We start from the raw sequence: 11,220 nt of genomic DNA on the forward strand, positions 1-11,220 counted from the left end.
AAAATACTCAAATATCTGTGTACAGAAAACTCGATTTTTTTGGTAAACAACACTCCGAAATCCTTTGACGGAGTTCCTGAGCAGCAGAGTGATTAAACCAACAACTGCTTTACCCTTTCTCTTCTTGTAAACAAGTGACAGAACAGTAGAGACCATGCTGCAAAAATGCCTCAAGAACTCAGGAACAGAGAGGGGGAAAGTAATTGACTGCATTCACACCCTTCCTGTCACAGAAAAACCAAGTCATCAGCTTTGCAGACATCCCGTTCAGACAACCAGCAGTGTTAACTCAGACTTGGAGAGTTACTGATCATAGGAAATAATTCCTCTCGACGGATTTCTTATGGATTCATTTGCTTCCTCAAGGTCATCCTGACATTCGGCAATTTCCTTCAGCAGCATTTCAAGCCTTTTCACTTCTGCATCCTTCTGCTGTAGAAATATCACATTCCAAACAGGATGAACCAGATCATTTTAGAAACAATTACAAGCCAAGTTGCATTTTAGTGTTAAAAGGATCTGATAAGCTTCAATTTCCGTGTTTCAAGTACATTAAAGAAATAAGCATTAAACCTGGTAAACACAGCATTGCTTCAGATAAGGACCACCAAGTGAAAGGGCAAGTAAAGCAATAAGCGTCCTTACATTACCGCACCTCTTTCAGATTATCCAGAGAGGCTTCTTGCTCCATCAGAGCTTCTTCTCTTCCATGGAGCTGCAAAAATCAAGGGGAAAATGTTGAAATAGCTCCAAAACCTGTTCAATTTTCACTTAATGCCAATTTGGCACTATAAAAAAAAAAAAAAAAAAAAAAAGGTTGTTGACTGCTATACCTTTGAAGTAGTATCACTCCATAAAATGATGTACTGTTTTCCTCTGAAATCTCTCTCTGAAATCAATTAATTCAAACACGGTTGGAGTTTTAGTAGCTGAAGCTGGATCCAGGTTTGGAAACAGCTGTGACTCCTTTCTCTCCCTGAGAAATGTAAGATCTGTGTCTCCCTTCCAGTGTTTGAAAAGACCTGAGGTGCAGTGAAAGGAGCCAGAGAGTGTTTCTTCTGCTGCGTTTTATTCCTCACAGAGTGAAAATAGTCACGTCTCAGAGGTGTGAGAATAATCCTATGAATTTTGTGACCAAAGCTTTTGTAAAGGCTTCTTTTTTACTCAGTGATGTTCCAAACACAGAGAAGTCTAAGTCTGTTACGCCCTTCAGACTTACAAGCCCAGCAAGCATACAAAAAACTTCTGCATAAGCGTTAAGAGCTTTATGTGTCAGCAAGCAAGCTTCCCATTCCTATTTGTGTACAGGTGCCTTATTACACTATTGACAGCTTTTCAGCCTAGAGGTCTGGCGTAGGTTTTGTGTTTCCAGAGAAAATAGTGTGTTGGTAATTTTATTAAGAGAGCCACGAGACAGATTTGGGAAGGGAGACGCATGATCCTCTCCCAAAAGGAAGGAGGCAGCAGTATTGCTGCCCATCAGTCCATACGGTATCAGCATCTGTTGGTTCCAAATGTCCTTTCCCCACAAAAAAGGCAACACAAAAATCAACTTGGTCTCTCCTTACCATCACCCTCTTCAGGTACGTATCCAGGCTTATTCTTATAACAGAAGAACATCGAAGGCAGCTTGAGAAAGCCAGCAAGAGCTCTCTGCTCTGGGATAGGTGCTGGTTCATCAGCAATTATAGCACCATCAGATGGAGGATTGTCTGATGGCACAGTCATCAACTCAGCTTTGGACAGAAATTGAGCCAAACGTGAAGACTAAATTACTTCAGAACAACAGCAACAGTAACCCCACAGTGCCCTTATTTCTGAGCTGAGCTGTCTGCAGCAATGTGTACTACTGAATCACTGAGTAACTGTGAGGGTTTGACATCCCAGAAAACATTAACCAGCAACTGAAGAGGACTGGTTTCAAATTATTTGGGGGAAGTCTGTGCTTCTTACCAACTAACCTCAGTCTATTACCATGGTAGCTGTTACTGAAACTTTTACTGTTCAAGAAGTCATCCTTTAGTTGCCATCCTTTAGTTGCATGCTCCTGAGACAACCAGAACACTGCTCTCAGTCTCTGAAATGTAACAGACAGGTGCATAACAAATATTATAGGTATTAGATATTTGAAACGCATGTAATTACACACCTGAACAACAGATACTAGCAGACTAGGTTGACATTGTGAGTTAGGATTCTGACAGGATCAACAGTTTTCATCACTTGCTTCATTTTGGACTAGGCATACAGAACAGCTAAAGAAAAAGACATTTTCGAGTAATTCTGAGCAGTCTTTGGAGCATCTACTTGCTCAAGTTTAAAGGAGAATCGCTGAAGAGAAGCTCTGGTATTAGTTTTGCTTGGATTCCGGCAGGCAGTGCATTAGGAGGCAGCATGATTGTTTCTCACCAAACAGATTATACAGTCCCATTGACCTTCCTGCCTTTTTAGCAAAGACAGATCCACATTTCTCTTGTGCAGTATTACGGCTGGCTTTGAAACTTGCAGCACATTCAGTAAGAGAGGGCCATTACTGTGTTTCCCACATAGCTGGATTTGGGCTTTGGCATGAAACAGTGCCACAGTGTAGCTGTAAGCAACACCACGGCATCTCTCCAAACAAGCTGTAGAGCAAGAATGACATTGTCAGCTATTGACAGATCTGAGGAGCATTCATCAATGATCTTCATTAGGCAGTGCTTTCTTTGAAGACAGGGTTTGTGCACTTCTTGTGCTTCTGCCAACACACCATCATTCACAAACTCATCTGCCTTTCTTTGCCAAAGCTAAGCGACAGTATTTAGATTAATGAGAATCAGCTGGAATGCAAGTAACAAAAAGCATTTGGGGTAATGCAAGCTAGGAACCAACCTCGGCAAGATTCCAGTGTGAACCACATTCTTCATAGCTTCAAATGCTAGGAAAGCATCATCAGTTTTGCCTTCAACTGCATCCAGCACTGCAAGTGCTATACGTGCCTCTTCTTCATAGGCTGCAACCTGAAAGACCTACAAGCAAAGTGAAAAACAAGTGATACCTAACGTACACACTGATACTTGGAACAGCAGGTGCATGCCAACAGCCAGGAAGGAATCAGGTAGGAGAAAGTTAACAACATCGCTCATTTTCCTCTAAGACAAGAAAATACTTCTGGAAGAAAGTCGGTGCTCAGGGAGGTCAGTGTCATCCAAGCAGATACAGTTCTACAACTAAGAGAAGTTCTCAACAAATACTGTTTCCCCCTTCACCAGATACATTCTGATACTACCAAATCTCATCGTTAGCACAACCCAAAAGAAACCCAACAACAACAACTACAAAATAAATAAACAAACACAACAAAAAGCCCAAGCAATGTAAATGTGGCTCATTTCCAGCTGGGACAGACCTGCTTTCTTCAGCTTGTCAGGTATGATGCAATGTGTTGGTTCTAGGAGAAAAGCAATGCTGATAACACACCAATGTTTATAGCTCCTGCTAAGCATGTTGTGAACAGACAAAGCTGTTCTCAGGAAAGGATCCAAGGAGCTGGGAAAGAACAGAATTAGGACAGCTGGTTTACGCTGGCCAAAGGGGTGTTCTGTACAGTATGGCATGGTGCTTAGCCATCTTCTGGGTCTAACCACAGCCAAAAGCTTGTATATTGTCATATAACACCCTCTACTCTACTCTTAGATCAATCCATCTGCACCTGAATGTCCACATGATGGAAATGCTTGTAGAGAGGATCAGTCAGTTCAGGAACATTTTTGTTCTCCCTGATGGTTTCCAAGCTAATCAGAAGTTTCTTTGCCCAATGTATTCCTTCTGGTCACAGAACAATTCAGACTAGCACCCTGTTGAAGAAAAGAAATAGAAGCTATCTCAACAAATCCAAATCAAGTGTTACCTTGTTTGGTTCTTACTGGTTTTTCCCCATGTGCCGGACTGTGTGCTCTGCTGATTCCCATTCCTGCCTGTTCATGCAGCAGGAACCAGTGTGCAGCAGTCTGGTATTTATAAGGCAGACTCTTCTAATGCAGTCTTCAAACAAGAATTTGCCAGCAGTTACTGTTAATTGTTTATTGCCTTCACCCAGGACTTGGAAAACCAAATCTAGAAGGAATTGCATTAGAAGACCATTAGTGGTCTAATGGAATAATCCATTAGTGGATTATTCCAGCTTGCAGTGCCCACATATTTGGGAAGCTTGCTTCATCACTTCATTCCTACCTTGGCAGTGAGTAGTTACAATTGCTTTATCTTTCTTGTGTAATCATAAATGTTTTAGAGCAAACAGCTGTGTCTTGTGTGCTTTCACAGTGCCAGTACGTGTGCTGGTGACCCACTTTGGAAGTCTGAAAGCAACTTTTAACTACAGCATAAGCTCTTAAAACTCAGAGGATCGAGGTGTACCAGCAATTTAATCTGGTGATATTATCCTCAGGATGATAGGAAAAAGACTGGACTAATGTGACACTGCCTGCTGTAAAACCAAGTTTCTGTAGAACTTCAAATACATTTATTAAAATCCCCTCTCCAAACCAGAAGCACATGATGTCTGTTCAGCCTTTTAATTTCACGTCTTGAAACAATCAAACCCAGCATGCCCCATAGTACCTCTGAGCATGTATTTCTGTGCTTCATGCTAATATGTTCCCAATGCAGCGTTTGCCCCCACACACCGTGTGCACACAGCCTCACCTGGCATAAACAGCTGTATGCGCACAGTGCTGCTGACTTCCCAGCACAGAATGCCCTACCACAAGGTCTAGCCTGGTTCCTTCCAAGCTGCTAAGAGCAGACATAAAACACGTGTTGTTTTAGTTTTGACCCTGTGTGTATAGTTATACAACTGAACACTTAGACAGCCAATAGGTAATGTAATGTAAATGTAAACACAGGGTATACAGATGCTTCATAGAAATGATTAATATGATAGAAGGATAAAGGGAAAATGCTCACCAACATTGAAGGTCCACAGTAAAGTCAAAAAAAAAAATAAAATCACCAGAGAAAGAAATCCTGCCTTAGAGCTGGTCAGCCCTTACATGAGATCTGGGAGAGTTGGAGCCAAGCTCCGCCCCTTCCAGTAGCACAGCTGAATTACCTTCACCTGTGCTCCTGCAGCTGACTCATTGCTTGCCTCAGGTGGTCAATCAGAAGTTCAGGCTGTGATCAGTAGTTTCCTATACACTTTGTTAAGGTCAAAATACACTTCAGAAAAGCTGGTAAATCAATTGCTCTGCCAGTTGTCCTCCAACTTTGCTGTCACTCTAATTTGGCTGTTAAGATCTGCAAGCTCCACCACAAATTACACACCAACTTTGCTTTCTTTCAGAGCTGGTTTTTGAGCACCTGCCATGTGTTCAAGGGATGGACTTGTGCAGGGACTCTCCAGAACTGGTTGGGAACGCAGCTGTCTCAAGCAAACACAAAACAGTCCAAAACTTACCTGAGAACATCTGGCACAACTCCAAACTTGAGTTTCTCACAATGGTGATGTGTTGGTGCGTCTGGGAGGAGGTGACCCAAATTTACAAGGTGGGCATCTCTGTCCTTTTTCCCAGCTGAAATGCGTTTGAGGATCCAGACTCAGCAAATATCTTCTCGTCTTGTTTGCATTATCACTTCTGTCTTCAGATTCGTTGTGCTGATTCCCTTAGTTGTCAGAGGGAGCGGGGTGTGACCAGGACTCAGCTGGGCTGTGATCAAACTGCATGTACAGCCTCAGAAACTGCTCAGGAAATGGTTAAAAGAGCCGCTTCTTCTTCCTTGAAACTTCTGGCCTGCTGCAGCTTTGATTCTTTAGGGAAGAACAGACATAGCTGTGATTGTCAGGGTCTGTGTGGTTTGATTCTGGTTCCTGGGACACGATGAAGTGCGTGGAGTGCAGGGTGATGGCACTCTAAGGACATTTCCATTTGGGTTGGATTTCCAGGTTGCTGTGTTCAGTTAGGGGAGTCGTGGCACTGAGGTCTGTGTGCAAGGTCTTGCAGGCAGGCTCAGACTATGCTGATGGCTGCAGTTGCTGTCACTGTGTGCTTGCAGCCAGCACCCTGCTGCCCAACTCATGCCACCCACGTGTTTCCCTGGCGTGTTGAAACAAGCAGGAAATCCTGAAACTTGGGAGTTTCAAAAGCAGCGTGATTTGTCTCCTCGGGCAAAGTCCTCAGCCAGAACTGCAGTAGAGACACCCCCTGGAGCCAGCAACTTGGGGTCGAAAGTACTGGATTGGAAGGGGTCAGTGCCAGGCACCCAGCTAACCTGTGGAGGTAACAATGTGCCTAGAACTAATTTGGCCCTGGACTTCCAGAGAGCCTACTTTGATTTTTTGCTGTTGCCTACTTGGAGGAATCTCACAGGCTAGAGTGCTCAAAGGTAAGGGGGCCATGAGAGCTGGGCAGCATTTAAATAGCGCTTCTTCGGAGCTCAGGATTGGTGCATCCCTAAGAGAAGGAAATAGGGAAGGGGGGTGTCCTGGAAATGGGTGATGCTGAGATGGTGAAGATGTTGAACACCTTCTTTACTTTGTTTTTCACTTCAGTGACTGCCCCTTGGGACTCCTGGGCCCTGGAGGGAAGAGAGAGAGCTTGAGAAATGGAGAGCTTCCCTCTGGGTGAGGAGGGGGTGATCTGAGAGCATCTGGTTGGGATCAGCGTGCACAATCCATAGACTCTGATGGGATGCATCCACATGTGTGGAGGGAGCTGGCAGAGGTGATTGTCAAACTCTTTATCATCTTTGACAGGTCTTGGAGAAGTGCCTGAAAGCTGGAGGAGAGCCTGTGACACTGCAGTCTTCAGAAAGGGCAAGGAGGAGGATCCGGTAAACTGCAGGGCAGTCAGTCTCACCTCTCCCTGGAAAGGTGGTGGAACAGCTTGGTCTGGATGCCATCTCCAGGCAACTGGAAGGGAAGAAGTTTACCAGCAGTAGACAGCTTGGATTCACCGGGGAAATGTCATGCTCAGCCAACCCTGCAGCCTTCTGTGATGGCATCACCAGCTGGGTAGATGTGGGGAGAGCAGTGGATGTCATCTACCTTGACTTCAGCAAGGCTTTTGATACTGTCTCACATGACATCCTGGTAACAAAGCTGAGAAAGTGTGGGATAGATGAGTGGATGGTAAGCTGGGCTGAGAACTGTCTGACTGGCCAAGCTCAGAGGGTTTTGATCACCAGCACAGCGTCCAGTTATAGACCTGTGTTCCCCAGGGTTTGTTGATGTGTCTGGTCTTGTTCAGTATCTTCACTGATGACCTTTATGAGGGGATAGTGTCCACGCTCAGTAAGTACACCTATGATACAAAGCTGGGAGGAATGGCTGACACACCTGAAGTCTGTGCTGCCATTCAGCAAGACCTGGACAGACTGGAGAGCTGGGCACTAATAAACAAGAAGTGGTTTAACAAAAGCAAGTGCAGAGTCTTGAATCTGGGAAGGAATAGCAGCAATTATCAGTACAAGGGCATGCAATGTTGTGTGGGCACATGGGTGTGCAAAGGAAGAACAGTGCTGGGATGGGCTGTGGTGGGCCAAAGATGCATAGTGGACCGAAGATGGTAGATGCTACTCTGGACCAAAAGTCATGCAGCAGCTCATGGAGTGTCACTGGACAAATCAGGCTGTGCGCTCTTTGTGAATCTCTAATTGTGATGGTTTATTGATTGACTGCAATCAAACTACAAGTACTGAGTTGGGCATCAACTGAAACACCGCGCACTGCAGCCGCTGCCTTGTGATGTTTCTCCTCTCAGTCTTTCAGCTGCAGCTTCTGCATCATCTCTGCAAGGCTGTTCATCGCTGCAGAGAACTGGAAAGAAACAAAGCAAGCGTAGAAGTAGGACAGAAACAATCTAGGGAGATCTCATGAAGAAACTCTGACCAGTAAACATCCAGAATGGCCCCGTGTGGCACAGCATGTTCCTTTCATTCAGGTCACTGACACTACTTCCCAGGACACACTGCCTATGCTCTGTCGTGGAAAGGCTGTTTCAAAGGTTGCAGTGCCCGACATGGCAAGCTTCTTTATCACAGCAAAACCTTCTGGCTGTTACCAACCACATCCTTCTCAAGCCAGAGGAAGGCGTCCAAGCTCCCCATGGCAGCTCTCACTGACAGTGTCATTTCCTCAAACATACAGCTGGCTGCTTTTCTATTCCATTGCTTCCCTCAGGATTTTACCATCTCTTTCATATCTGACAGATGGAGGCACTGAGACCAACAAGAGAATGTGTGTCTGTGTTCACCAAGGACTCACCTCTATATGTGCAGCTCTCTGAGAAGCCTTTTTCAATTCCCTTCTCCTTTCTTTTTGTCGTTGTCTTCTTTCTATAAAGCAAGAATACCAATGAATTCATTTTGTTAACAGCAAAACTGCAGAAACATGGGTGCTGTGAAAACAAATGGCAGTCCAATGACAAAGCAAATGGGACTAGGAAGCCTCTCAGACATTTCCAGGGGGACATACAGAAGACCACTGTGAAATTAACAGAAAGAGATGCATTTAGGTATTCTGGCACCTCACTGCCTTTGGACTTTGTAGCCTTCAACTCTTATCCCCTCTACAGAGCAGGAAAAAGCAAGCCCTAAGCAAACTCAATGTGTTGCACTTCACCAGGACGGTACCGCAGCACCTTCTTACCTCTTTGCTTGGAGCTCAGTGCTGGGGCAGGCCCAGGGTGGGCTGCGGGGTCCGGCACACTGTCTCTGTTCTGGCCTCTGGCTCTTTTGGTAGCAGGCAACTGCGCTGCAGTCTGTTTCTCTTTGTCCAAACCCTTGCGTTTACACCCAGCCAGGGTCTTGGAGACAGAGCTGGGACCTGCTGTTACAGGAAGCCCTCCAGCCTGAAGATGAGCTTTCTCTGAAAGCACTTCCTGCACCACTTTCGCATAGATGTTTCCATTTGGCTCCAGGCATACATCTGTTATAATCAAGAAAGGAGAAGCAGTAAGATTTAAAGAGTGACCAAGGCTAATTTCTGTAGCAAAATGGGCCACAATACTAGGAAATCTCATCTTGCGTGTTCACAGTAGCGGATCTTAGGATCTGAGCTGAAGGGTGGGTTTGCATTTCAAATCTGGACAGGGAAGGTAATTGTAAATCCCAGGGATGAAGACCTCAAGCAACACGCAGCAAAAGGAGTATGAAGAAAGAATGGACAGAAAGCCTAACTAGAAAGACATTGAATCAAACCCTGATGCCTGTTGTGCATCTGTACCTCTCCTGGGTGCCACGTCACAGGCTGCAGTCCTCCCCAGACTTTCCGCAAGGCTGCGCTTGGCTGGAAGACCACTTGTGTCAGCTTCTGGCAGAAAGGAACAAGAAATACTTGAAGAGCATCTCCTGGGAGGAAGATTTGAGCGCAGCCAACCACCAACTTCCACTCTTCAAGTGTAGTTCCTACCACTTGCCTTTTTGCTGCTACAGCATGGTGCCATTTCTGCAGTAAGCACAGATCTGCAGTGGACTTCCTTCACTCTTCCATCACACACGCACCCCTTCATGCAGCCCTATTTAGAAATACCCACATTCTGGAAAATACAGACAAAAAAGAAACAGGCAGAAAAGCGGCACTAATACTTTGTCACTGGTGGGAATCTCCACAGAAAGTGCTGTGCTAAAGGTGTGAGGTTAAGGGATCATCACTATCAAGATAAAAGTCACAGCATGGAAGATTTAGTGATGGCGTGCTGACTAGAAGGAAAAAACAACACTTACCTTGGAGCTTGTTCATTTTCCCTCCTATCATCGGATATCTTATCATCATCTACGTAGCTCTGAGGTTGGCCAAAGCCTGTTGCCAGGAGCTTTGCTAAACGCAACAGTGCTGTGGCTCAGAGGTATTACACCGGCACATAGCATAGGAGAACTCCATAACCCAAGTGTCATGGGAAGAAGAAAGGGGAACTGTTACAATTAATTACGTTCACTAAATTGATAATTGTAGGCTTCTTGTCACACACTACTGCCTACAGCAAAACAGCACAGATGTTGACAACTGTGATTTCTGCATACAAGCAACCACTCGAGGCTGAGCACTCTCTCCTGTCTCTTTGCCATTCCTAGAAAGACCCAGAAGAGCTCAGTGTTCTCTTGCTGTTAGTTTACATCCTCCAAGCACTTCCAAAGGCACGCTGCTCTGTAGAAAAAGCTGAGCTGCCCAGAAAGTTTGTGCAGGAAGAAGGCAGCAGTGACAGTGCACGTCATCCTGGGGGATCTGAATGCATTTGTGAAGAGAACAGGGAAAGAAGAGGGAAGAGAGCAAAACCAACAGGCACTAGCACTGCTGCCCACAGGGGGCGGGGCTTGAGGCAGGGCCTGTGCCAGAGGGGGGCCTGGCACAGTTAGGGCCAGCTCAGGGCCCAGAGCAGAGGGGGAGCAGGCAGAGGCAGGGCCTTGGGGCCCAGGATGGAGGAGGACCAGGCACAGCTGGGGCCAGCTCAGGGCCCAGAGCAGAGGGGGACCAGGCACAGCTGAGGCCACTGCAGGGCCCAGGTGAGAGGGGAACCCAGCACAGTCGGGGCTGCTTTGGGGCCCGGCACAGCCAGGGCCTATCCCCCTTTTTTGCACATATGAAATGCTCCCAGCTGTGCTGCACAGCAGAACATCTTTCAATGGAGATGAAAGCCTGTGAAATGAAAGAATCCTTTCTTATTTCTTTCACATTTGTGTTTGTTGACTGCAGTTCCAACCAGGTGGACTCGCAGTGTCTTGCAAGTGACACCTGGAAGCAGGTACAGACTGGAGACCCAGCACCCTCTGTTGTATTAGGCGAAATCGGACCCTCGGGATGTAACGTGATAGGCCCTCCCCTGCTGGGTCATGCATATGTATAAAAGATAAGGATGAAACTGGATACCTATATAAGGGACCCTCACATTCCAATAAACGCCATTTTACAGCTCACCATAATGGTGTAACAAACAGCTGTGACTTGGTCGGGGCCGTCGATACACATTCACAAAGGGACTTGACTTTCCAGGTTACCAGATCGAGGTAACAAATGGTGCCCCGTGTGAGGAAAAGTCCTGGAGGTGAGTGTGCGACGGCTAAAACCGCGCTGACGGACGCGGTATCCACGGTTCGAGCCCGTGGAAGCACTCTCGGTGGGGTGCAAAGGGGAATGCAGCGCTGCGCCTATCCTACGGCCGATAGTTCGTAGAAGACCAGGAAGACTTCAGGTCTCTGGGTAAATGTATTCCGTCATTAGAGTAGTATTGCAACTTTGTAAAACCTACT

At 46.0% G+C, this 11,220-nt stretch overlaps 1 protein-coding gene across 1 annotated transcript; it reads right to left on the reverse strand.

Moving 5' to 3' along the window:
* Positions 1-7,834: 7,834 nt before the first annotated feature.
* Positions 7,835-9,368, reverse strand: LOC146754318 (zinc finger CCCH domain-containing protein 11A-like; the record flags this gene model as incomplete). The annotated part of the gene is made up of 3 exons (XM_085527519.1): positions 7,835-8,310; positions 8,624-8,902; positions 9,200-9,368. Coding segments are annotated over 3 exons (534 nt in total), but the record flags the coding sequence as incomplete, so codon positions are not given.
* Between the last annotated feature and the right edge of the window lie 1,852 nt (positions 9,369-11,220).

This window comes from Coturnix japonica, chromosome W (assembly GCF_054131305.1).
Source record: "Coturnix japonica strain WE chromosome W, WE-NBRP24, whole genome shotgun sequence".
Lineage (NCBI taxonomy): Eukaryota > Metazoa > Chordata > Aves > Galliformes > Phasianidae > Coturnix > Coturnix japonica.